Raw genomic sequence first — 27,641 nt, forward strand, 5'->3', positions numbered from 1 at the left:
CGTTTTAAAAAGGCGCCCGAAACTACGCCTCGCTTCGGACCTCTCGGGACAATGCGCGAGACTACATTCCGCCCCGAACGCAAAAAGCGCCTCCCTCTAAGCAAGCCCGCTGTCTCTTTAAAGAATGAATCGGGATCCGATTCACGCTACGTACCCGCCTTCCCCGCCTCTGCCGCCCAATCCGAGGGGTCTTCGTGCCGAGACGGGGGAGCCAATGGGGAGGCTCCACGAAGGGCAGCGCCGTAGGGACGTGGCTGAAGGCGAGAGCCTCGGTAAGTGACATGCCCTCCCGGCCAATCGGATCCAGGCGTGAATCCAAGGGCGGGAAGTTAGTACCCGCCGGAATCAATGGGGTAGGGAAGCACCCGAGCGTCGGAGGCGGAGCTCGGGCTGGGAAGAGAGGCGGCGGAGTGGGTGGGCGGCTGGCGGCGCCGACTCTCTCTCTTTCTTTCTCTCTCTCACTCTCCTGAGGGGCACGTGACAGGAGCCGCTGGGGCTACTACAAGCGAGTGCTTCGGCGGGTGGGGTGCGCCGAGAGGTGAGCGTTCCAGTCTGCCCCCCCCTCTCAAAAAATGAAACCATCCTTTGAATCTGACAGGGTGGAATAGAATAAGCCTTTTGGTGGGCAGCCCCTCACTCGCCCGCGGAGAGAATGCCGGGACTCTGGAGGGGGGCATTTTGACCCCAGGGAGGGCAGTGAGGGGTGGGTTGTACCATTGCATGTAGGGGAGATTGGGCCATGGGGCTTAAAAGAGGGGAGATGAGAGTGACGGGGGAGGGGGCCAGTAAGGCCTAAAGTGTCAGGCCAGGTTGTGGGGTGGGTATTGATGCGGTGGGTCCGCAAAGTCTGGGCGGTTGAGTCTTTTTTTGGGGGGGCAAGGGCCCGCCAGGAGCAGCCAGGCCTGGCCTGCTGGGGTTTTCTCTCCTTTTTTGGGGGGGGGGGTTACAGAGGAAGGAGAGGCGTCGCAGGCGCACCGCGAGTGGGGAAGTCGGGCCTTCCCCGTTAGGTCATGCTGTGGCAACGCCGTGAGACCTGCTCGCGAGTAGCACATGCGCGGTATGACTAATCACTTGGTAGGTCTGCGCGGTCATGCCTTGGAGTTTTTTTTTGGGGGGTGCCTCCTCCGACTGGGCTGGGGACACGGGGCGTCGAAGGAGCCCGCAGTTTCTCTCACGTCGCGTATTCTTGAATATCAGAAAAGGAAGAAGGGAGAAATGTGGCGGTTGTGGGAGAGGCCGCAGGAACCCTCCCTGCCCCCTGTTGGGTTTAAAGAGTATGCGTGACTTGGTGACTATTTTGTGGCGCTTTTTCACATGAGGAAAGAACATGGGGCATGGGAGGGGATTTGGCACAGGCCAGTTTAATAAAATGGAGTATAAGTCAGGTATGGTGACGTTTGAATGGATTGATGACTTGGGAACGGTTTTGCACATTTTGTTGCTGCATATTTTCTAGTGGGCATTCTCAAAACTGGAATTTAAGCTATTTTAGTGCTGAACTACTTATGCAGAGTACCAGGGCTCCCAGGACACATATTCTGGAAATAATTGCGTGGGCAGGGAAATGTGCAACATAAAATAATTGAAGTTAAAATTAAGTCTTAAGACTGACTTAATATAGATTACTGGCAACAGTTGCATGAATGTGAATTTTTTTTTTTTTTTACTGGAATTGGGTAGTCAAAGAAGATAAGGGCAAAAGTCCTGTCTGGTGTGAAGAAGGAAGTGATAATTTTGCAATGTGCCAAGTGAAAGCAGAAAGAGGACAAAGGTGAACTGCAAAGGGAGGGTAAGGAATTCTCTAAACTATAGAGGCCTTGAACTTCAAATGGATAGTGTAGTAACTTATTGCAGTTCACACAATACTAAGGGGGGAAGTATTGGGGTATTATATTGGCACAAGTAGTAACAATTTCTTGCTTCAGTTATGTTGAACTGAAAATGACAGAAATTTCCTATATATGTTGAGAAGTTTAGGTGTTGCCTTAAACACGATTCACTGCCTTTATTTGGTATGGAGTTAAGTTAACTGGTGGGTGTGGTGTCCTAAAATAACTAAAAAGCTGATTTGTATGTAAAGGGACATACAGTGGGTGAGTCTGACTCCATTGCTTTCCTACATTGCTGCCCCACTGTTCACACTCAAACTAATTTTTCCTTCTTGCCCTCCCTCTTAGGAAACATCAAGGGGCAGCTGCTATTGGCACCCTTCTAATCTTCTGTGATGTAGTTCTAAGGGCTGCTGCTCTCCTTCAAGACTGGTGCTGCAGGCTCCAAAGCTGGAAGGAAGAACAGTAGCTTGGAATTTGCATTTTGGAGGCCCTCTGTGGCACCTCATGCATGAAGCCCCGTCTTAAAATAGATTATGTGTATCTCCCCCCCCCCTTTTGTCCCCAAAGAAACTCAGATATATAAGCTCAGTGCCAAATGGCTTCCTAAACCAGGGTTACAGTCGCCAAAATGCAATGCCTAGTTGCCATTTTTGTGCCAGACAGAAGTCATTTTTCAATATGACTTTTTGGTTCCTGAAATTCATTCTGATTGTGCAGATAAAATTCAATGGATAGAATTGTACAGGATGCATTGCTAGTGTGTAAAAAGAGTCCTGATCCAACGATCCCCAGATATGCACCTCCAGATGGTGGAGATCTCGGGCAACATCCTGAGGCAACTTGGTCACAAGTGGCCGATAGCCAGGTGCAAAATGTACCTGGCGCATAGTGAATTTCGAATGCTGTCCACAGATATAGCTGAACTGTACCTCATAGAATCATAGAGTTGGAAGAGACCACAAGGGCCATCGAGTCCAACCTCCCTTAACAACTGTTTATTGTTATTTATGGAGGCTCAGGTCACAGTTAGTGAACCATGGATTTAAAATATTGATGACTTGCTAGTTCAGTGGAGTGCAAACTTGAATGAAATCTCTCCCTGCTAGTCAGCCTAGTTTGATCTAAGAAATACACTTAATGTGGAACCTAATATCCTCTGTAACCCTGGGTAAGGGGTTAGGGATTATTAGTACAGTGGTACCTAACTACTTAATTCGTTCCGGAGGTCCATTCTTGACCTGAAGTACCACTTTAGCTAATGGGGCCTCCTGCTGCCCCTGCACCGCCAGAGCACGATTTCTGTTCTCATCCTGAAGCAAAGTTCTTAACCTGAGGTACTATTTCTGGGTTAGTGGAGTATGTAACCTGAAGTGTATGTAACCCGAGGTACCACTGTACTGGGTAAAATCTGGCCTGTAAAACAATTTTACGACTCACTACTGCTGCACCAAATTTAAATAAAGGTGAGAGTTACATGAGAGAATTTATATGGGTTTAATAATAATGTCAGAAGTGTTCTCAGTTTTTTCACTAGGACTAGGGCAGACTAGGCAATAGCCCCTTGATACTTTATTTATTAAATTTGTATACCACTCGCCATCCATAGATCTCAGGGAGGTTCACAGCATAAAATAGTTGAGTAGAAAAGCATGCATTTTGACCATTGTTTGTTGGAAAACCTGGTTCAGAAATAAAGACTAAAAAACTACCCCCCCCCCATGAAATACTGTATTAAACTGTATATTGGGGGGGGATGTGATTTTGTATGTCGGCTTGCATTTAGAATAGAAAAAAATAGATTCGAAGAAGATAAATTAGTCCAGCTGTTTTCTTCTGCCTCCTGGTTTCATATTATGCCAAAGTACTTTATGCTGCTCTATTTTATCACACTGTTCTCAGCACAGAACTTCCCAGTGTGTTACTAACTTCACATTCTATTTCTGTGAGCGGTAATACACACATTCAGATACCAACAACTGTACTCTCTTCAGTAGCTGTGAACTGTTTCAGCTAAACCTGAAAAGGCACTACATGGTAGCTCATAACTTGTTACAAATCCCATTTGTAAAGCATTTGCAAACATGCAGCTTTTCTTAAAAGAACAGATAAAACAATCTGCAAACACTTTCCCATGTACTCTTAATAACCTTTAACAATTAGTGCTTGGTGTGCACAACATAATAGTATTTGCTTTAATTACTTCAAGACAAGTTATAGAAGATATATAGAAAAGAGGCAACTTGTATGTTAAATATTCATGTGTGTATTTTAAAAGCTTCCAGTGTTTGCCAAGTTATAAGGAGATTTAAAAAAGCCAAGAATTCTTCTTGGAAACTCGATCCTCTAAAAGGTCTCATAAGAATTGGTTTATTCCCCCCCCCCTCGCAACAGCCAGCCATGTGCCTATGGCATACTTAGAATCAGAACATGAAGACTACCCCTTTCCTATTTATCCTCAGCGTTGGATATTCAGAGGCATATTGATTCCGAAGAGAAAGGTTCTATCACTCAAATTAAAACTGTCAGTTACCTCTAGTTCTGTAGGAGCTACACATACCCTGATTCACTTTGTAGTTAGTACCCTAAATTAAATTAACCTGCTTGCTGTGTAGGCCTTGGTTCTTTTTGCTTATAAGGCTATTTTTCTAATGGCAGAAGGACAGAAGTGTTGGTTACCACTTGAGCAGACTAATTTGCTTTTCTTCTGCAGGCGACAAATGCTCATCACAGTAGAAACAATCTGTTTACAAAGCAGAATTTGCTGGAAAGCCAAATTAATCAGCAGGACTGTCGTAGATAGGAAAACAAACACTTGGTAGTAATATCCACAAATCAGAATATGAAGGGAGTGTAGCAGAATACATTTAAACGACAGAAATCTCCAGGTTTTCCTGTATTCAGTTTCAGCTGAGGTGTTGACTTTAGCTAAGCATCACTGTCCTGTAGATGTACTTGAGCTAAGTACTTGCATTCTGGAAGCAAATGTGCATCTCAGCTATCCATTTTTGGATGTTCTCCCCCCTCCATATAAGACATAGTCTGAGTGAAGAGGCAACAAAAGTTGTACATCCCTAGGATTATATCACCTCTACAATTTGGCTTGCTCTGTGCTAGAATGTTGGGGTCATGTCCAAGTTTTGACTGCAAGACCTAAGAAAGACTCGGACTTCCATGTACTAAGGTCTTGGATTTTGTGTATTACAGCTTTCTCTGTAGCAGAATTCTCACTAATGTGGGAGTAGGCTAAACATTTTGGGAAAAGACTGTGTCCCAAGCATCTTTGTATTTATTATAGAAACAAAAATGTTGTCATTCCAGTGAACCGGTCTGCAAGCATGTCTGTAGCTTCCTTTGTGCTTGATTTTGGACCCCTTAGGAAGTACTGGAATCCCACCCCCCTTTTCAGCTGAGACCTGTGGGTATAGGGTGGTATACAAATTTAATTCAATAATAGGCTCTGGAAACAGTTTAGAACACTAGAAATCTTAACAAATGTATGATATAAGATACATGAGAGTGCATGGCAGTCTCTTCTGTTCCCTGGCACTTGGTGAAATGATCAACATCCAGGCTGTTCCCTCCAGAATGTGGAGTTGGAAGGAGCTGTTTGTTGCTGGACATGGACTGGCTAATGGGAAAGATGCCAACCCCTGTGTCTTACCCATCACTTCCAAATTTGGGCTGAGTGCAAAAATGTTTCATTTTAAAATCTTCTAATATATGGTGGGCTAATAAATGTGCACCAAATACAGTCATACCTCGGGTTACAGCCACTTCAGGTTGCGGACCGCCAAAACCTGGAAGTACCGGAACAGGTTGCTTCCGGGTTTCAGCGGTCACGCATGCGCAGAAGCGCTAAATCACGCTTTGCGCAGAAGTGCCGAATTGCAACCCGTGCACGCGCAGACGTTGGTTGCGAATGCTGCGGGTTGTGAACATCCATCCCGCACGGATCACATTTGCAACCCGAGCGTCCACTGTATTAGCTTCCTTGTTTTTTCAGAAATAACCATGTAAGGGTGAACTTCAAAGTTCTGGTTTTGGGGGAGAGAGGTGTACTAATGTCCCATTCTCTCCTATGTATGATATTTGTCATGCTTTTAAATGGCCCTCTTTTCTGGAATCCTAGAGATATGACTGAAGAATTAGTTTATATCCCATCTTTCCTCCAAGGAGGTCAAAGTAGTGCTCATGGTTCTTCCCCCAACTTATTTTATGCTCACACAACCCCATGAGTTAGAAGTTGGACTGAAAGGCTGTGCCTGTTCGAGGTCACCCACTGAATTTCATGGCTGAGGGGGGATTTGAATGCTCATCTCCCAGAATGAATCCAGCGCTCTTTGCACCACACTGGCAATGTGCAATCCTTTTTATATTCCAAATAGCCCCTCTAGGTGATGCATGCAGACATATGCTGTAAACATTTGTCTTGCTTAGTGGTTTTATTTAGTAAAAGGTTACTTTTCATAGTTCTTGTAATGCAGGGGTAGCGAATTGGTTGGCCTGATTTGGCTCACCAAGCCATTTTCAAAAGACACATCAGCCTATGCCGAAATAGACTGGTGGTGGTATTTTCAGTGGTAGCTTCAGCAGTGGTGGTGTAGAACAATCTGCCACCATGACAAACAATCAGGATCCCTCTGGGAACAGGAAGAGGCACTCTGATCTATTCCAGTGTTTCACTAGTATTCTGGTATACTACTTCCTTTTTTCTGAGCACTCCAATCTGCTCTCAATGGTAGCAGGCTGTTCTGCACCACCACAGGGAAGCTGGAGGAAGAGAGACTCACCACTGCTCTGCTATCTGTGCTTTTCACCATAACTGCTGTTGGTACTCTCAGTAGAGCAAAGGAGCATGATGGAAACAAGTGTTGGGGCAATTCCTTTCAGCTATTGATGTTGCTAGTGCGGCAATGTGTATTGTATATATGGGAGTATGTAGGTGGGTGTCTGCTTTCTGTTTGGCCATGTGCACCTGGCTTGTGGTGGTCCACTGAGGTTGGCCATCATCGAATACTGTCTTTGGGCAAAAAAAGAAACTAGTCACCCCTGAAGGTTGGAAAGAAATGTTTATGAATCAGTAGGCAGAGATTTTCATTGGCCCAGAGGTAAGACCATCTGACCAGTGTCTCCTTCTGTTTCTGCTCACAGAATATCAATGTGCGCATTTTGCACTTGACTTGTGTCTACACCTATGACAATAATAGCATGAAAACAAAGCATGAAAAGGGGACAGAACAGAACTTTGTATAAAATGCAGGTTTGCTCATAAGACTGGAACAGCCACCAAAAGCTGTTTGTTTGTTGTTGTTTTTAAAAAAGGCTTTCAGTTATGAAACTTAGAGAAATTGATATGCTTGTTTCTAGTATGGCGTTCTTGCTGCTAGTTCTGACTCATTCATACTGCATTAGCTTTTGCAAGCCTCTCTACAAGTTTTATTTGTTTGGTTGTGATAACTCTCTTCATTATTTGAAGTGAAGGGATGGGGAGGAGCTCCTGTAGTAGTATTAAAAGGAACCAGGAAGTTGCATCTCCATGGAACCAGCACTGATACTTTACCTTTTTCCTCCTCCTGTGCTTGTCTATGTCAATATTACACGCCAGAAGTAACCATTTCATACTGGAAGCGTGTGTTTTCAGCATGGGAGCCGTGGCGAGAAGCTTGAGCTAGTGAAGAAGCCAGTCAGGAGTTAGAACATGGCAAGGCGGAATTCCTGAGGGATCTTCAAAGCCAAATAAGGAAGGGGGTGGTTGCTATGGGGACTGCTTCCTGTTTCCTCTTGGGTGGGGGTTCTGTGTGCTGTCCCATGGCAACAGCCCCTTACTTGGTCAGGGTGTGTGTGTGTTGTTTGGATACAGTAGCCTCTCCTTCCTGATATTTGTGGTCCACCCTTGGGACACCTGATGTCGTAATCAAAGGGGAAGGGTGTCTCAGAGTATGTGCAGAGTGCCTTTTCATTTTCATGCCCTAAATTGCTGCCAGTTGGGGTTGTCTAATAATCCTGTTTCAGTTTTATTTTACTGGGTGCCACCTTACAAAAAACAACATTTAGCAGGGCAATGAATGACTCAATTTTTTAAAAAAAGTCTTTTCAAAGCTCTACTGTTCAATTTTTAAGCCTTAAAAAAATGATAGGCAGAATGGCTATTTTACAAAACAACACAGGATTTTACCAAGTATCCCACAGAGGAGTAATCGGTTAAGGGAACTGGGGACTCATAAAGGTTGAAAACCACAGGTCTACACAGAGAACCATTTTGGTAGCATATGCCTAATAGTGTGCATATATGTTGATTTATGTTGATTAGCCCTTTCCTTTGCTGGTAGGCGTAGTGATATTTCATGCTCATTTTTTACCCTTATGCATAGACCATGAAGCAGAAGTGGTTGCTGTGTGCAGCATTGCTGTTAGCTGGAGCCTCGGCTATCCTGGCACATGAAACTCACGATCATGATCATGATGACGACGACGTAATAGATATTGAAGATGACCTTGATGATGGCGTTGAAGAGGTAGAAGAGTTGAAGCATGAAGCGAGCACTCCACCCCCACTCCCTAAGGTTTGTTTGAATACTTAATTCAAGTGTAGATCTCCAGATAGAAATTATTAGCAAGTTCCTTCATTCTGATGATTGGACCAGGTCTGCAGCTTTCTAGCTATATTTCTAATTTTAAGCGGCCCATTATCTGAGTGGGGTGCACTCTTCCAAGTTGTTGCTTTCCTTTGGCTGCTAGAACTTGCTTCTTGAAATTCCTGCATCCCAACTTAAGTTGCTGCACTGTCCAGAGAGGCTTCTCCTGTTGTTTAAAGCTTTGTGCTGTTTGCATGGGCGTAGTGTAAGGAAAGCCCATGTGGTGCTATCCATATGTTTTGGACTGCATCTCCCAACAGCCCCAGCCAAAATAGCCAAAGGTAAGGAATGATCGGAGTTGTAGTCTGCTATATCTGGCAGGCGCTACATTGACTGCTGTGGTGTTAGTAAATAGGGATGCTTGGGGAACTTATTCTTCTGAGTTCTAGTTTGAACTGATCCATTCAATGTCTTCTGGATGACTGTGTGGATCAGAAGATAGTTTTCCTTGTGTGATGTAGTTGTTGGGCCTAAAAACAAAGCAGACTGCATATAAAAATGCATATATGCTTAGAAATGCTTATTTAGTGAGAACACATTCAAAAACATCTGTTTAAATCTGGTTCTGTGCAGATTAATGTGGAAATTGGACAGAGCAGGCTTTGTCGACATGTGAATGTGATACAGATGATATCAGTGGGAAAGTAGCATCATGTACATTGGAATTAGCTATGCTTGGAAACAGTAATACAACTATATTAGCAGTTTATGTCGCCATCATAGAACTATACCAAGACATTATAGCAATGCAACATAGCTTTGTGTTGTACAGTGGTACCTCTAGTTGCGGACATGATCCATTCTGGGGTGCCGTTTGCACCCCGAATAGTCCGCAGCTAGAGCGGTGCTTCTGCGCATGTGCAAAGTGTGCAAAACGCTTCTGCATGTGCATGCGCAGCGAAACCCGGGTTTGCCGCATTTGCAAGCTGAAAAGATGCAACATGAACCTAACGCAACACGAGGTATGACTGTATGCCTAGCTCTCTCTCATGCTTGCCTTCTGGGCTCCTAGATCTTTAAGGCAGAAGGAACATGAAAATTGAGCCATGGGTTGCGTTCATCATAGTGCTGAAGATAACATTTCATCAGCACAAGGATTTATCCTCCCGCATGCCCCCTAAATTCCACCAAAACTCCAGAGCAGATTTGGGGATGGTGCAAGGGGAGAAGGACATCCCTTTGTGGTAGTTCTAATATTTCATTCACTACTATCCTATGAATTGCTAGTGTAGTGCTACACTACACCCTAAGGTTGGAATCTGCAATAGGAAGTAGAGTAAAGCAATGAGTTCAAATTTCTAAACCATTATTTGTAGTGTTCTTTCCAGTGAAGAGCTGTTTCAGTAATTCTGCTGTTCAATAAGAAGTGGAATAGTTTGGGATATTAACATACAAACTATGGGCAGTATCCAAGATGTTCCATTAGCACAAGGACTTTTGCCCATGCCACAGAACGTCTCCTGCCTCTCCTTTTCCCCAACCCCAAATCTGTTCAGGAGGTTACCCCAGCCCTTCAGAGCCAATTTGGAGAAGGAGGGGAAGTTTTATTGCACTAACGGAAATACTTGTGCTGTCACAACAAGTGCATTGTGTACCCAAAAGCATATTTGTCAATTCTACTTGATCACAAATAATATGAATTGGTTTATAATATTGTTCAAGATATCACTTATCAAGGTATATCGGACATCTTTCTCAATCAGGTTACCTATAAGGCCCCAGTCCCAACAGGAGACGTTTATTTTGCCGAGAACTTCGATAAAGGAACTTTAGAAGGGTAAGTTTAAGCCCAAGAGGTGTTAGTAGATTTACAGAGAGATGTTTCTGTTGTGTGCATTAAAAGCATTTGTATCCTTTTTGCCTCAGTATGAGTAATTCAGTGGGGCTCACATAACAAAAATGCAATTCTAAACAAAGTCAAAGCAAAATGTACACAGGTACTTGGCAGCAACCAATAATCACAGTGCACTACCATGCAGATACATGGTAAAAGATTAAGAAGCGGGTCCTCAGATGCACGTGGGGATTAAAAGCAGGTCCTGGGTCTGAGAAGGTTGAAGATGTGTGTCTTAGGGCATGGCATTTCAAAGCCTAGGTGTTGAAACAGAAGGCCCTGACTTACATCTCTGCCAAAGCATATCTTAGTTATAGTGCACCAATCACAGAGCCAGCAGTTTGTTACCAGTGAGCCATTCAGTTGCAAGTTCTTAGACTTAAATATTTCAAATTATGGACATGTGGTAATATGCATATTTATTGAATTTGTTGCAAGACATACTAATTCACTAAATTATGTAATTACAGAAGATAAAAAGGTGTTTAAACACATTTAAGCTATGCAACGCCCTCATATCTGGTGCCTCAGTTTGCTTGTCTTCCTTTACCCTTCTTTTCCCCCTTCTCCTTTTTTGCTATGTTTTTTAGATTGTAAACCTGAGGGCAGGGACTGGCTTGCTTGTTAATGATCACTTGTTAGCCACTCTGGGAACCTTTTTGGCTGAAGAGTGAGGGGGGGGGGGAATGCTTTAAACAAAAAAACAAAAAACAACTGTTTTTAAATTTTAGGTGGGTTCTATCTAAAGCTAAAAAGGACGATATAGATGATGAAATAGCCAAATACGATGGTGAGTATAATGCTTTGCTTGGTTTCACTGTATGCAATGGCTGGGGTTAGTAGCTAAGCACAACTACTTTAACTGGCCCAGCCTCCTCCCAGTATTGGATGGTATTTTTGTTTAGAACTGTTTTATTTGTTTTTATAACAATTGTTTATATTGTTATCATATGCATGGGACCTTATGGTGAAGGGTGGGTAATAGATCTTAATCTCAGGGTTGTGGGTTCGAGTCCCACGTTGGGAGAAAAATTCCTGCAGTGCAGGAGGTTCAACTAGATGATCATTGTGGTCCCTTCCATCTCTACAATTCTAAGATTCAAATGTGACTAAATCTCAATTAAACCTTTGTCTTGCTGTGGCACTAGTGGCCTAGTTCTCACAGAGATGATAAACCTACATCTGGACTGTGATTGCATGCATCCCGATACAAAAATAAAAGAAAAATATTTTCCACATAGAAACCATCTAGCCTTATTCCTAAAATGTTTTTTTCTGTGGAAGAAATGGTTTTTTTGTATGGAAGAACACTCAGTCAAATGAGCCCCCACTTGCAAAACTGTACAGACCTGATACAGAATGACTGCATCAGTGAGATCTGGGGCAGAGTCCTGGGAGAGCATTTAAACATTTCTGTGAACTATTCAACAGCACTCATGTAAAAAACACGGCATAAACCTGGCATTTATAACTTCGCACATACCTGATTCTAACAATTTCATTTTCATGTGTATAGAATCTTGTTTATTGTTAGGTTGCAGTTAGGCAGTGTTGTGGATGAGTGGCTGTCCTGAGCAAAGTTCCTTGTGTGTTGTGGAAGGTTGTATTTTCTCATAAACTAGAGCTGTAGTTTATTGCAGTCAGTGGTAGCTGAATTGTGCATATGGGTTCTAAAAGTGGTAGACATTTTGTGCAATGAAATTTTGGCTGCTTATGTAAATACGGTGAGTAGAAATGACATGGTGTGTGTGTGTGTGTGTGTGTGTGTGTGTGTATGTGTGTGTGTGATTTCTTATGAATAGAGTATTAAATCAGCAATGGGCTTCCTGATGTGTTGTCCTGTTTCTTAATAGGCAAATGGGAAGTGCAGGAAATGAAGGATACTAAACTACCAGGGGATAAAGGACTTGTGCTGGTTTCTCGAGCTAAGCATCATGCAATCTCTGCCAAACTAACCAAACCCTTTGTCTTTGACACCAAGCCTCTCATTGTACAGTAAGTGACCCTTTTTATTTTCTATTTAGCAGTGAATGGGTGTGTACACTGAGCAGTTAAGTTCGGTGGAAATGCATTCACTGTATTGTATATAGGCCTATAAGGACTGAGCTCTGTGGAAGCAGATTTTGCCAGTTCACAGCAAAATCCGACGATTCTGTATAATGGATAGAAACTGCCATGGCCTTTTTTTCATAACCAAAGTCAAAATGTCTTGCCTTCCTCACAATCTGGACTATAAGCTTGCTTCACTTGTAATGTTCAGACCATGGTTTGGCAGTTGGGGACTTGCTTCGGATTTCCACTCTAGATCTGTCTTTCATTTGGTGCTTTGGGCAAACCAGTATGTGCTGTGATACATGAATTGGGAAAATTATGATTTGTTGCAAGCCAGAATTGAAAAACACGGCTTAAAAGTGGGGTTCCATTTCTTAATTGAGTCGCACCAAGAAAGAATTGAAGCATATGAGGTGAGACGAGGAAAATGCCATCTCAGTTGTGAAAGGACGATCTGGTTGTTGTTTGAAATGAGTCATTGTCTTCAGGAAAAAATGAGGTGGGTTTTCTTTTTAAAATGAGAGTATTATTTTATATTCCAAACTAACTTAGGTATGAAGTCAACTTCCAGAATGGAATTGAGTGTGGTGGTGCTTATGTAAAGCTGCTTTCGAAAACTCGTGAGCTGAACCTGGTAAGTGATGTTCGGACTGTCTTCCAGTTTCATTCACAAAGCTGTTGCCTTCTGAGTTTTAGCTCCTAATGCAGTGTTTCCCAACCTTTTTTGGGCAAAGGCACACTTGTTTCATGAAAAAAATCTCGAGGCACACCACCATTACAGCCCCGTGACGTCAGCGCGCAGCGTCACGCCGGGAGGGACATGAATTGCTAGCAAATTACATAATCACCTCCTTGAGGGCTGGCTCATCTTCTCCGAAGGCAGAACCCCATTAATTAACAGCACAGACTCACACCATAGCCAAGACGAGGGGGGAAAACCACAGTCATGCACATGTGGGGGCTAAATGAGGACGAAGACCGGGCAGAGAGCAGGGTTCAAATCACCCCACCTGGCCAGGACAATCCCTGGGTGCTCCCTTGGGCCACTCGCCTGACCCACCTCGCAGGGCTGTTGTTGCGAGGATAACACGGGGAGAATCACGCGTGCCCCCGGGAGCTCCTTGGAGGAGAAAGCGGGCGATGAATGCAATGCACGAAATATATGAGAGGCGACCAGGTTTTGCAGGTGAGGGGCCCCCGCCAGCCTCCGCTTCCAACACCCGGTGCAACGACGCCGAAGTTTCCCCCCGGGCTCGGCTTGGGGAGCAGCCTCCCGGCTCTCTCTGCCGCCCACTGGGGACCCCCCTCACCTGCCAAGTCCGGAGCGCCGGTGGAAGTTGCATGCATGCATGCAGGGCGCCGCGTTGCCATTGCATTGCACTGCACTCCATGCAACGCCTGCACGCATGCATTGCCTTGCACGCCCGCCAAGGGGTCTCCCCGCAGTCCGATGCGTCCCCTCCAGCGCGGATGCAGCATTGCAAAAATAAAAAACCCCCGACGCAGCCCTACCTGGGGGGCAGCCTCCGCCTCCGCCGCTCCGCCTCCGCGGGGATCCCCGGGCTCCATCCTGCCGCCCGATCTCCGCGGGGGCGCAGGCAGGCTGCGCGGGGACTGCGCGGAAGAGCCCCTGCCCACCCGGCCACCGCCGCTGCGCTCATTCCATGGCCGGGAGAAGAGAGCTTCAAACAAAACGCCCGGCCCGCCAGGCCACGCTGGGAAACGTAGTTTGCGCACCCCGCGCGGGCGCGGAGCCCAAGGGGCGAGGGGACTACGGATCCCGGCAGCCCCCGCGCCGGGGACGGAGGGGGAGAGGCCGGGTGCAGGGATGGAGGGACGGGTGGACGAGCGAGTGAGTGAGTGGCAGCCGCCAAGCTTTGGCCGAGAGCCAGGAAGGGCCTCCCCGGGGGAGGAGGAGGGAGGCGCAGAGAGGGAGGGAGGGAGGGAACCCCAGGGGTCATCTAGTGACGGCGCCCCAATCGAAAATTTGACTTTAAAAAAAAAAAATCTTTCGAATTTTTTAATTTTCCCCGCGGCACACCAGGCAACATCTCGCGGCGCACTAGTGTGCCGCGGAACAGTGGTTGGGAAACACTGTCCTAATGTGTGTTGGGCTGTATCCACAACTATGTTTACTGTGCACTTACTGTGTTTCCAGTGCTGGGTTATGATTTTTATCCAAAATACATATCCTGTACTTTTTTGATAAAATACTACTATTTGATGCATTGTTTCTCCAACCAGCTTCAGACTGTTTGGAATCCTTAAGTTACTTCTAATTTGTCTGTAGTTAAGGTGTGCACACCTTTCTTTGCATAGAGTAAATACATCTCCACCTTCCCACCCTCAATGTCCCCTGGTGTGTATACAAACAGAGAACCTGACAGTAATGAAGCCACGCTGATGCGAACATCTGGGGGGGAGCTAAGAAGTGCATGGGCGGGGGAGGCAGAATGTCACTGCACTCTAAGGCAGTAATGTGAGCACACCTTTGGACTTCACTTCCAAACTGAGTATGTTCAAGGACTAGTTGTGGCTGTAAGAGTAGTCTGCTGGCCTACTTATCTACAGTTTGTGGGTCTATCATTCTTATGATTTCTGTGGTCTACCAAGTATGTGTTTGCTGAAAAATTATTAATTCCTTGCCTTTTGGATTACTCTAGATGGCACAGTTCATACATCTCATATGCTAATACCATGAAAAATGCCCTTGAATCAGTAGCATGAATTTCGCTTTTTGACTAAGCATCCATGACTTATAAGTTGGTCGGTGCAGTGTTAACAGCAGTTTTTGAAACTTCAGGTTCCTGAATTGCACTATTAATACTCCTAACAAGGAAAGCCTTATTTTTTAGACTTTTACAATTTTGGTTGATGTAAGTCTGCTTATACAGAGGTTATTGATTTCTAGATTTGTAGAATCAAAGTGTTCATAAGATGTAGCTTAGGAGCTTGTCCTGAAAGTTAACTTATGCTGTGTGTTTGAAGCTTGGGCCATATTTATATTTTTAAGGATCAATTCCATGACAAGACTCCCTATACCATTATGTTTGGCCCCGACAAATGTGGAGAAGACTATAAATTGCACTTCATCTTCCGGCACAAGAGCCCCAAAACGGGCATGTATGAGGAGAAGCATGCGAAGCGTCCTGATGCTGATTTGAAGAATTACTTTACTGATAAGAAGACTCATCTTTATACACTGGGTAAAGCAACCACATATTTGGATTTCTATGTGAAAGTCTAGTGCAGACGGCTTTTATGGAATGTGGGAGAGGCTGTTTGCAACAATGGAATGTATTGTAAAGCAGGAAGTGAAGAGTTTTTTATTTTATTTCCTGTGTAAGAAACCTTTAATGATAGAACAACTTCCTGCAGGAGAAGAGTAGACTATAAAGCCGGGAAGTGGACCTTCTTGAACCTATATTTTTATAGGTTCTTCTCAAAAGTATTCAAGTTAACTTTATTTTCCTTGGTCATCCTAGTTCTGAACCCAGACAACAGCTTTGAAATCCTGGTTGATCAAACTGTTGTAAACAGTGGGAATCTTCTTTCTGATATGACCCCTGCCGTGAATCCGCCACGAGAGATAGAGGACCCAAATGACCAGAAGCCAGAGGATTGGGATGAGAGAGCTAAGATTCCAGACCCAGATGCTGTTAAACCAGATGACTGGTGAGTAGCTGTTGAAATTTAAGGAACCTTGGGAGAAGCTTGCTACAACAACTTTTTCTGAGAGTGGCATGAAAAGAAGCATAAAGGGAAGTAACTGGAGTGTAGTTTTTCTAGCGTATTCTCTGGTTTTCTAGCTAATCCTTAATTACATTCCCATATATCTGCATGAGCATTGGGCAGAGATTTGATTGTGGTTGAACCTCAGGAAGGTTAGAAATGGGCTGAGGGGAGTTGGTCTGACTATTGTTCTGCAGATTCAGTCACAAATCAGCTGAACTCTGTGTCTTTTCTGCAGTCTGTGCTGTTTGAAAGGCCTTGAGCTGCTTTTCTGGCTCAAGGGATGCCAGCATGTAGCCTATCCTAGCACCTGAGAGGGGGATGAATTGGAAGCAGTTGCTAGAGACTGGAAGAACCAGGTTTATGGCACCACATTTTACCTCTCATGTCACCATCTGTAACACTGCTATGCTTTCACTTGCTGATGACATAACTTGGAAGGGAGTGACTGTGAATTGTACTTGACCCTGAATGTGGGTGTTGGATGCAAGTTGGAAAGACACACCAAAACTCATGGCTCTGAATAGTCAATCAATTAATTAAAGCATGTCCTGGTTGCATTTTATGTTTTCTAAGAGCTTCTTGGGATGCGGGTGGCGCTGTGGTCTAAACCACTGAGCCTAGGGCTTGCCGATCGGAAGGTCGGCGGTTTGAATCCCTGCGACAGGGTGAGCTCCCTTTGCTCGGTCCCTGCTCCTGCCAACCTAGCAGTTCGAAAGCACGTCAGAGTGCAAGTAGATAAACAGGTACTGCTCGGGCAGGTAAATGGCGTTTCTGTGCACTGCTCTGGTTTCGCCAGAAGCGGCTTAGTCATGCTGGCCACATGATCGGGGGGGGGGGGAGTCTGTGGACAAACGCCGGTAAAGCGAGATGAGCACCGCAACCCCAGAGTCATTTGTGATTGGACTTAACGGTCAGGGGTCCTTTACCTTTTTAAAGAGCTCCTTAGCCTCAGGCCAGGAGAGCCAGTATGATCTCTTTTCCCTGTCAGTAGATGGCGGTGGCTGGTTCTTCAGGCACACCCTCTCCTGGCTTGCTAGCTACAGACAACTGGAGACCTGAGGAACAAGTTGAGAGTGGGGACCAAATGGAGGACAACTGGTGTTCTCTAGTCGCAAGGCCTTATTTTGTTAACCATACTTCTCATGCTCTGTCAGAGTGCTCCAAATAGCTTATGATACCCTAAAAAAAATAATGATAAAGTAACATCACAATTATTACAACTGTAAAAAATATAACAGAGTGAGATAACTTGGAAATGAAAGACTATACAGAAGGCAAACCAAAGCTTGCCTAAAGAAGTCTTTTATGCCCCTTATCCTGTTACCAGCTGTGGTCATGCAGGTGGGTCTCTCCAGCTGACCACAAGAGATGGGCAGTATCAAAGATACCCTTATTTTAAATTGTTGGGGACAGTAAGGTGGTTCACTCATTGAGTTGCACCCAGAAATGACCTAGGAGGTCTCAGCATCTACAGGCCTAGAGCAACATGCTCCCTGAAAGTGTTAATGGTTTCTTCCATCTTTTAGGGATGAGGATGCTCCTGCTAAGATTCCAGATGAGGATGCTGTGAAGCCAGAAGGCTGGCTAGATGATGAACCAGAATATGTTGCTGATCCTGATGCAGAGAAACCAGAAGATTGGTAAGTTGACACTGATTCTACTTTGCGATGTCTTCAAACTAAAATAGTAACTCTGCTGGTGATCCTTAAAATAGGGGGGGGGGTTGTGAGCGTTTCAGTAACCACAACTAATAGTTCCAGATGTGTGGTACTTCAACTTCTGTTCTGTTTTGTGTTTAATATGTCTACTTGGCATCTAGTTGTATCTGTGGAATATAGCCTGATATACTTCAACCTATTCTGTGTGTTCAGATTCATTTTTTTCACTGATTGAAAAACACAATTCTGTTACTGGTCTAAGACAGACACTTGGCTTGTTTGCCACTTTCAAAAGCAGGTGAGAGTTGTTGCCTTAATGTGCTGCTATGGGCTTTCTGGAAAGCTGCTGCTTAGTCCAGCGTTCCCCAAACTGCTGCCCAGCAGCTCTTCTGGACTACAGGGGAAGGCTAGATTGCATGAACCCTTGGTCTGTACCCCTTCTTTGACTGAAATGAAATGGGGTAATGGTCATAGTGAACTTGATCATTGAAATATGGCACTTGAAAGACCATAGCTACTGGCCCAGATAGTCAGCAAACGAGCAGGTTGATGTTTGTCATTTTGTATGAATGACATACATGGGAGTTGCTGTGGCACGCTCATATTATATATGATCACTCCTGGAAGACATGATGTGTAGTTAGTTCAAGCCCATCTAGTCATGGTTACAGTTGGAACTCTTTTAGATGAGCAGCACAAAGAAAACAGAATGAGGAGTTCAGGAGTATGGATCTGAATTAATATTTGATTATAGTAGACTTGTGACTTCTTGCCCTGACTGGCCGAAGCCAGAAGTTCTTGGATTTGTTTCTAAAAGACTTTCTTTCAAATGCACAAGTTGATGCAATCAAAGTCTATTGTTCAATCAAAGCTGGAGGTTGCATAACAGCTTTAAGACTTTGCCTGATGAAGAGATTGCTCTAAGCAGCTGTTGATAAGATTAATCAAGAAAGAAAGATAACTGTGAAAGGCTTTACAGATAGTGTGATCAGCATTGTGTTCCTCACACAAAGAAAGGTGCAAGCAAGTTGTGAAATTTCATGTATTTCCAAATTTTGTATTACCTAGCGTGAGAAAAAATTCAAGAGTATAAGAGGAAATCAGTAGTTGAGGAAAACCTATAAGCTTTGTAACATTACTTGTATCTCACCAGCTTAGAGGCATTGTTAGTGGGTGGTTTGCTAGACCAGATGGGTGGAATATATATGTTTAGAGGTGGCAGTGGTATTGGAATTGGGCATTTGGTTACCTGATGCAGCCAGTGAGGCAGAGTGAGACACATGACTTGCCTGTTGTTGAGTGGTAACTTGGGGGTAGGAGTTTACATGTCCTTACTGGTGGATGTTATATGAGAGGTAGTGAGTGTTGGCTGAATACAGCCTTCTGCCTGAATTTACTGGCTGCATGTAAACTTGGTGGTGGGAGATGCTAACCTGCAGGTAGATCTAGTCAGAGTAACTCTGAAAGTGTTGTAGTCCCACTCAAGTTCTTGCTGTAACTTATTTCTGCAGTAGCTCCCAAATCTGGGAAATTAATGGCCTGTTCTGGATTGAGTCCGACTCCTTCTCGAAAGAGTAGGTTCATAGCCTGGGAATGCTACTTGAGTCGTCTCTCTAATTGGAGGCCCAAGTAGCTTCAGTGGCGAGGAGTAGCTAGTTTGTTGGCTACAGTCATTCGTGGTTTGGGATTGCCTCGCCACATTCTTGCATGCTCTGGCAGCCACCTATCTCAACTACTCTAATGTGCTGTTTCTAGGGCTATCCTTGATGAACACTTTCTGGAAATTGCAGCTAGTGCAGAATGCTGAGTTGGTGAAATCTGATGGAGCACCTCTTTGCATACCAGCCTGCTTGGGCATTGAGTTCAGCGTAGGAGGCTTTACTTTCCATTCCTTCAATGGTTGAGCCTTCTTGAGGGTTGTTCCCTGCCTTTAGGACTCATTCCCTGGAGGCACAGTTGGCTGTTTAGTTGATGTGTTCCCATTGTCATGGGGAAAGATTTCTGTTCACCCAGGCTTTACAGTGGATTTGATTAGCTTGCTCTGGATCAGAGGTGTTTGTTGCTGTTCCAGTTTAATGTGCTTATGCTGGACTTTTTAATGAACATAGGTTTTCACTTCTGTGTTTTCATTTTATTAAACAGTGCAGCTTGGCAAAAGGTGGTCTTTAAATAGTGGAAATAAGCTAAATTACGCATTTTCTGAATTGTTGACACAAGTTGATTGTAAAATGAATTTGCTTAAATTTTGAATTTATTTGATTATGCTAAGGTAAGGAATTCTAGCATAATTGGTGTAATCATTTTGATTTTCAACACTGATAATTATTTCTAGATCAAAATTTCTACCATAGGTCAGAGACCTTTTAAATTTCTTGTTAAAAAGTAAATGGAGTCCTAAAACAGTGTTAGCTTTTTCAGGGATGAAGATATGGATGGAGAGTGGGAGGCACCTCAGATTGCAAATCCCAAATGTGAATCTGCCCCTGGTTGTGGTGCTTGGCAACGTCCCACAATTGACAATCCCAACTATAAAGGCAAATGGAAAGCACCCATGATCGATAACCCTAACTACCAGGTAAATTATCTAGTATTACAAAGTATATTTCATACTCCTATTTCAGGGTACATTCTTTGTATTCTGCTACTGTTTCCAGCTATTTAAGACTAAACTATGATCTGGTTAACACATAACACAGAGTCATGGTTTGTTTAGTCAGAGTTGATTTCTGAATCTAGCACATCAACAAACCACAGTGTGCAGTGGTTTATTGGCTAATAGAATATAGCATTTTAAAACTATGGTTTGGTGTTTTGTCCAAACCAAAGAGCCTCACTTACACATTGATTGTTTGGCTATGTCACACAAAAAACATGCCAAGATACAGAGGCATAAGGCAAAGAGCAATTGAAAATCATTTTGGCTAAACAAGCTTGGGGTATCATTATGTGCAAATAGAGCCGTTACATGTTGTAGCGTAAGAGCAGAATAGAATTAAAATACTTCCAACAACGTTTTACTGACGTGTGTCTGAATTTTCCAGGAAAGGAAGCTAAGTGGGTTAAAAAACAACAACACACACATACATACACAAAGTCCTTATTTGAATTTAGACCTGTATCTATCTCCATATAAGAGAGTTTCTTTCTACAGGATCTAGGCAGTGGTCTTTCACAACTCTGCTTCCTGGAGATGTGAAAAGCTGAACCTGGAATTTTCTCCAGACACAGCATGTGCTCTGTCATTGCTCTGTGAACAGACAGCTGCTGCAGAAGTGGGGAAAATAGCAAAACAAGAAACGAAGGGAAATAACAGTACACTGTATATATAGATGTTCAACAAGATTGTGAATATAAACCAAGAATAAAATGAACTATTCTACTCTGTTCAGGAATCTCTGAAGGGTCATTAAAATGAATTATTGTGGTATAACTGTTCTGTTTCTTCATCAGGGCATCTGGAAGCCAAGAAAGATTCCAAACCCAGATTTCTTTGAAGACTTGGAACCTTTCAGGATGACCCCCTTTGCTGCTCTTGGGCTTGAGTTATGGTCTATGACCTCTGACATATTATTTGATAATTTCATCATCTGTACAGATCGGGCAGTGGCAGATGACTGGGGTAATGATGGATGGGGTCTGAAGAAGGCAGCTGATGGCGCTGCTGAGGTGAGAAATAAAAGCTTTGTTTCTGACAACAGACAGGATAACAGAGACTAGAATCCAAATGTTATTATTTAATTAAATTTGTATACTGCCCTATACCCACAGGTTTCAGGATAAAATCAGAATATAAAACCACAAAATACATAATCAAAATAAAAACAAGGACAACCCAATAACCCCTCCAACACATTTTAAAAGGGCATAGGATGTCAACCAACCAAAGGCTTGGTTAAAGAGAAACGTTTTTGCCTGGCGTCTAAAGGTGTATAATGAAGGTGCCAGTTGAACCTCCCTGGGGAGAGCATTCCATAGACGCGGTGCCCGTTCTCGTGCTGCCACCCTCCAGACCTCTTCTGGAGGAGGCACATGAAAAAGGGCCTCAGAATATGATCTCAGCGTCTAAGCAGGTTCATATGGAAAGAGGTGGTCATTGATGTATTGCGGTCGTGAGCCGCTTTAAGGCTTTATAGGTCAAAACAAGCACTTTGAATTGGGCCCAGAAACTAATTGGTAGCCAGTGCAGTCGGACCAGGATTGGTGTAATATGCTCACACCATCTTACTTCGGTGAGCAACCTGGCTGCTGAATTCTGCACTAGCTGAAGTTTCCAAACTATTTTCAGAGGTAGCCCTACGTATAATGCATTGCAGTTATCTAACTTTGAGATTACCAGAGCATAGACAACAGTCGTTGGGCTATCCCTGTCCAGTTTAGCTGGACTCCCAGCCAAAGCTGATGGAAGGCACTCTGCGCCACAGAGGCCACCTGAGCCTCAAGTGACATCAAAGGATCCAGGAGTGCCTCCAAACTATAAACCTGCTCCTTCAGAGGAAGTGTAACCCCATCAAGAACAGGTGATCTCCCACCCATCCGGCCTAGGGAACAACCTGCTAACACCGCCTCAGTCTTACCTAGATTGAGTTTTGGTTTGTTGGCTCTCACCTGGTCCATTATCGAGGCAAGACACCGGTCCAGTACTTCCACTGCCTCACCTGCAGATATAAAGGAGAAATAGAGCTGAGTGTCATCAGCATACTGCTGACAATGTACTCCAAACCTCTTTCTGTTCTTTGGTCATTAACAGATTTGTATGTCTTTTTTGAGTTAATAAACACAGAGATCCCACTTTACAAATGTTCCCTATGCGAAAATTCATATTGAAACATGAGGAATTAGTACACAAACCTTGCTATGCACACTGCAGATTCAGACATTTGAATAGAGAGCATTTTTTACTTCTTTGTTTACCTTTTGTTGGTTGGCTGAAGAATGGGGAGGTGTGATTGGATAGATCACATAGCTTCTTTTCTGGGTTTTCCTGCGCTATTTGTCTTGGAGGGAGGACAAAATTCCATGGTTGGGTGATTGTTAGATCTCCTGGGCAGCTATATTGCCTCATAATCACTGCTAAGTACAGATAACTTCATAGATTTTGATTTGTCTTCCAGCCCGGTGTTGTGGGTCAGATGATGGCAGCTGCTGAAGAGCGTCCCTGGCTTTGGGTAGTCTACATCCTTACTGTGGCTTTGCCTGTGTTTCTTGTTGTCCTCTTCTGCTGCTCTGGAAAGGTGTGTGTTTTGGAAACAACTGGTTTCAAAAGTATGTTGAGTAGGATTGGAATTGGAAGTGAATAGTCTCTGAGAAACTTACTTGTGGAATTCCTACAACTGTTTCAGAAACAGCCAAGTGCTGCAGAGTACAAAAAGACTGATGCTCCTCAGCCAGATGTAAATGAGGAAGAGAAAGTGGAGGAAAAAGACAAGGGAGAATCAGAAGCAGAAGAAATACATGAAGAAAAGCCAGGTAAGCAAAGTTGATGATATTCACTAGTCCCAAAATCACTAAAACTTTATCCTGATAAAGTTACATATTTTAAAATTTGAAGCCTAATCTTGAATTGGAGAGTAGGCAGCAAAAAACACAAGTATCCTGTAAATAATAGTAATAAAACTTTTTTACACACTTCAGAAGAAAAGCAGAGAGGTGATGGTGATGCAGGAAGTGCTAGTCAAGAGGAGGAGGAAGAAGAGGAGGAGGAGGATGACGAAGATGAAGAAGATAGCAAACCTATTACAGAGGTAAGGGGTTTTTTTTAATTGCAAAGTGTTGCACTAGAGCAAGCCTGGAGGTAGTAACCTGTTTATAAGAGCAGCCAGCAATGCAGTGCTTCCTAATTTTGAATTGCAACCTCAGTGCCATCAGTTGATGGGATCATTTCACTTCATAACCTGTGGAATCAGTTTTGTGAATTCTGAAAAGCCAGTGTAACCTTCAAATAAATTTTGAAAAACTTGTGCGAATGGGATAAACACAGTTCTCTTGATATGAGTATTGTAGTTTAAATAAGTGGGTCCTAGTCCAGGATTGAAGAATTCATGGCCCTCTAGATGTTGTTGGACTCAACACCCATCAGCCGCTGGCGGAGGAAGAGGAGTGTGGGGGGAGCGCACCGCCCCTGGCAGCGCGATCCCAATGAGTGCCATTGTGGCTGCCCTCCCGCCCACGCTGGGTGCCCTGCCCCTGCAGGCAGCGTGCCCCGCCCCCAGGGTGCGCATTATGCCCCTGTGGGCGTGCCAGCCCCGCCCCCACTTGCTCTCTGCCCCCCCCCCCCGGTGCTGGAGCATGAAGCTCTGCCACTGCCATCAGCCCCAATGGTCATAGGAGCTGTAGTCCATCAATATCTAGAGGGCCACATTCTGCATCCTTTATCTAGTGCAGCCTGCTCGCTTGTACAGGAAATCCAGCACTACGGCATCAAAAAAGAAAGAAGGATGGAAAACCACTATTTTAAGGTGATCAGTCAACTTTCTTCTATGGCTGCTTTCTGTTGGATAATCCACTATCTTAGACATTCCAACCAATCACAGCTGCTCAATATTTTTTTTTCGGGGGGGGGGAGGCATTACAGTTCAATTGAAGAACATAAGCTTTAAATGATTTTCTTTTTCTTTTTGGTTCTAATTTTTTTATGTGGAAGTGTTGTCTGTATGTCTGTTGGAATGTCCTGGGCAAGTTAAAAGGGACTGACAAATTCAATAAATAATAATAGATGACTGTGTAACCTGTTTTAAAAAACCTCAAACCAAGAATCTAGTACCTTTTGAGATGGGCTTTTCCACTGTTGAACAGTTCATATCGTCCGGAAGTTCTTCCTAATGTTTTGTTCAAATCCCAGTGAAAAACTTCAAAGATACTTTCTCATTGCTTTCTAAAGCTAAGAGGAAATTGAACATAGGAAGTGGCTTCATATTTATGTAAGAGTTGTGTTCTTTTACCTTTACAGGAGGAAGAAACTGTGAATAGATCCCCCAGAAACAGAAAACCAAGAAGAGATTGAAATATCCTAAAAACTTGATCTGATTAATTTTCCCCAACATGGTTTTGGGAGAGGACCTTGGATACCTTTTGCTGAAACTCAAATAAAAAAAACCAACCTCAGACTTCACCATCCACAGGTTCCTGTCAAATGCTCTCCAGTGTAAATGAGTGTTAGCAGTAAAATATTCGCAATTGTGTTTTTAAATAGAGTATTCCTGTAGAAAAAGAATGCATTTAACACAACCCAGCTAAGAATTTCTGGAATGTTACAATAACTAACATTTTTTTTGTTTTGAAAATTTTTGTTTTTGAATAGAATGATAGAATTGCCAGTCTCAAAACCTTGGCTCAACTTAATGTATTAATCTATCAATGGAAATGAACAGCAATCCTTAGAAAATTGCTTGGTATACAATTTTTATATGTTTATTTTTCTTATTTTTCTTTTACCAAAATGAACATACTCATACATCACAGTTCCCTTAGTTTGATCATGTCAAAGTATGCTGGTCAGTTATGTTAAAACTTGTACTTCAGTCAGATAGGAGAGAGAGAGAGAGCTCAAATCCATTTCAAGAAACTATTACCAAGTGCTTAAATAACTTTCCTTCTTATTGGAGGAAGGGCATAATGAGGCCATGGAATACATATATTGGTCATGGGTACTGCCCAGTGAAAACAGTATTCATAATCAACTTGAATTTGAGAGTAAGTTCTGGTTTAGGTTACTAAGACTGAGACTGGATTTAGCCCTTGGAATTCTTTTCAGTATAGAATTTATTTTCATGGTGTTTGGTTTTTTGGTTTTGTTCTTTTTTAAACAATCCCCCCCAATGGTTTTAAAACTTAATTCCTCCTGTTCTAGCTTCTGCTGCTGCTATGCAGTTTGTTCAGAATGCAGCTTAGCTGCTATAGAATGCATATGCTCAGTTCATTAAATCTGTTTGTGATGTGTGTTTTTAATCTCAAAGGTAGAACTACTTTCTGGGGTCCAAACACTGTGGATAGTACAGTGTTGCTAACATTCTCATTATTGCCATTGTATGTACATTCATGCGCAGAGATGAAGCAAAGGCAAGCCAATCTAAAGATTTGCACCAAAAGCAGATGTCAGTATTTTGCGGCTAAGGAAGGAGCATGTGAAAGCTTCCCGGGTATATGTACCATTTTGAGACTCAATCTGCTCTTCATGTATCAAACTATATTGTTAATGTAGGGGGTTCCAATTCCAGCTGAATAAATTTTTAAAAAATGTGTTTAATTTTGTATCTAGCAATTGCAATCCCTTTTTTGTGGAATACACACTCTGCCTCTAAAGATAAAATGTAATACTGTGTTGTTGTATTGGAAGACTAGGGGGTTGGGAAGAAAGTAAATAAGCTTGTGGGCAAAACTACTGTATGTGCACTGAATAGAAACACTCCAGATTTTTATGTGTGGATAAGAGGTTCTCAAAGTCACAGAGGTTTTGCTTCTTTAAGGTATGATTTTCACATTCAAATTTCCCTATATGCTTTTCAGGTATGCTTCCTGGCACCTGGTTTGTTTGTTTTTCCACAATAGTGTTGCTGTTTTCATTGGAGGCTCCAGAGTTCACAGGCTTAATTAACTCCTTTTAGTTGTTTAGGCAGCTGATGAAAAAGAAATTGCTTCCATAGCTGCCTCTTCTGTCTTTTCCCCCTCACATGGTAGACTTGCAGCGCCCCATTCAACACCTCAGTTTGTGCTAATTGTAACATACTTTATTTAATGCTGTGCGTCATGTTGAACAATCTTATGTTACTCTTTATTTCTGGTGTGTTCCTCTTTCTCCAGACTGTGAGGGAAGTTAATTTTTAATTTCGTTTTCTGATGAAAGTCATAAGGCAATCCTTAATTTGAAGCTAAAAGTAATATATTTTTGGAATTTGTAGGACCTCTTCAGAATATGCCTGTATGCATCTTTTGGCTTTTTTTATATCAGTGAAATTTGCAAAGCACTACATCATTTTTATCAATTGTTTTAAATGTACTACTTAAAGACTTTGAGCCTGGTGTGTAATTGTGAACCCATATTAAGAAATATTCCACACGAGAGGGTTGCCCCATCAACAATTTCAGATTAAAGCACGAATTTGCATATTATGGAGTAAGTTGAAGTTTCCAAATAATTTGAGGTTCTTATTCTATCTGACTTGAAGATGTTTTTGTTTGTTTGTTTGAAGACAACATTCAGCTGTAGGAAATCTTTTATTGCCAACACAGATGAATTTATAGTGGGGAAGAAGCTGAATCCTAAAACTGCATTGGTACCTTGATAAGACTTCTAAAGGAAAAGGTTCCCTTTCAAAGAGGATGACTTCAAGGTTAATGGGATGTTAGACTACCTATTTGGCTTTTTATTTTATGTAAAAGATAAAACTGCATTCAAGCAATTTCAGACCTATCTGTATTAATGTGTTGAGTAAAAGGTAGATGATTTTAAGCAAGGTAATGCTATACAATGAAAAAGTGGTTTTTCATAGGATATTTACACTGCAAACTTGCTTAAATTTTAAAATGCTAATGTTAAAATCCACTGAGATGTGGATGTTACAGATGCCTGGAGTCTTGTGCAATTAGCCATGAATTGGGAAAGGTATCTTGGATCTTCAGTGCTTGGTTCCACTTAATCTGTGGCAGTAAATATGGTGCTAGACTAATTTCTTGGCACCTTGCTGCCTTCTCTTCACTATAGTTTTCTAAATGCCAGTATTGCCTCCATACAAGTTTCAGATGCAAACCCCTTAAGTGTTGGTAAACAAGACTGTGACTTTCTTAAAAAAGTCCTGACTGTTATTAAAAAATCTAAAGATGCGGTATGCATATAAATATATTGGTTAAGTTATAAACAAATGTAAGCTTGCTCTGATTAATAAAGAAACTTAAATCACAA

General features: G+C 43.0%; 1 protein-coding gene across 2 annotated transcripts; it reads left to right on the forward strand.

Annotated features, from left to right (window-relative positions):
- Positions 1 to 374: 374 nt before the first annotated feature.
- Positions 375 to 27,641, forward strand: CANX (calnexin). Of its 2 annotated transcripts, none has more exons than XM_082211611.1 (15): positions 375 to 538; positions 8,204 to 8,395; positions 10,171 to 10,244; positions 11,033 to 11,091; positions 12,155 to 12,296; positions 12,906 to 12,987; positions 15,367 to 15,559; positions 15,839 to 16,028; positions 17,615 to 17,728; positions 20,165 to 20,321; positions 21,197 to 21,412; positions 22,858 to 22,977; positions 23,086 to 23,212; positions 23,378 to 23,487; positions 24,693 to 27,641. In XM_082211611.1, exons 2-15 carry the CDS (start codon positions 8,207 to 8,209, stop codon positions 24,744 to 24,746), a joined length of 1,827 nt encoding a protein of 608 aa, XP_082067737.1. In that variant the 5' UTR covers positions 375 to 538; positions 8,204 to 8,206; the 3' UTR covers positions 24,747 to 27,641. The 2 variants fall into 2 exon arrangements, with proteins under 2 accessions (XP_082067737.1, XP_082067736.1); XM_082211610.1 differs by lacking the exon at positions 375 to 538 and adding an exon at positions 1,050 to 1,074.

This window comes from Podarcis vaucheri, assembly GCF_965113315.1.
Source record: "Podarcis vaucheri genome assembly, chromosome: 2".
In the NCBI taxonomy this organism is placed as follows: Eukaryota; Metazoa; Chordata; class Lepidosauria; order Squamata; family Lacertidae; genus Podarcis; species Podarcis vaucheri.

Excerpts from the sequence above, each read along its gene's own strand:
- CANX (XM_082211610.1), top strand. The coding sequence starts at position 1,051 with ATGCGCGGTATGACTAATCACTTG. Across the intron at positions 21,413-22,857 it reads CAGCTGATGGCGCTGCTGAG|CCCGGTGTTGTGGGTCAGAT; the intron begins GTGAGAAATAAA and ends TTTGTCTTCCAG. Across the intron at positions 22,978-23,085 it reads TCTTCTGCTGCTCTGGAAAG|AAACAGCCAAGTGCTGCAGA; the intron begins GTGTGTGTTTTG and ends CAACTGTTTCAG.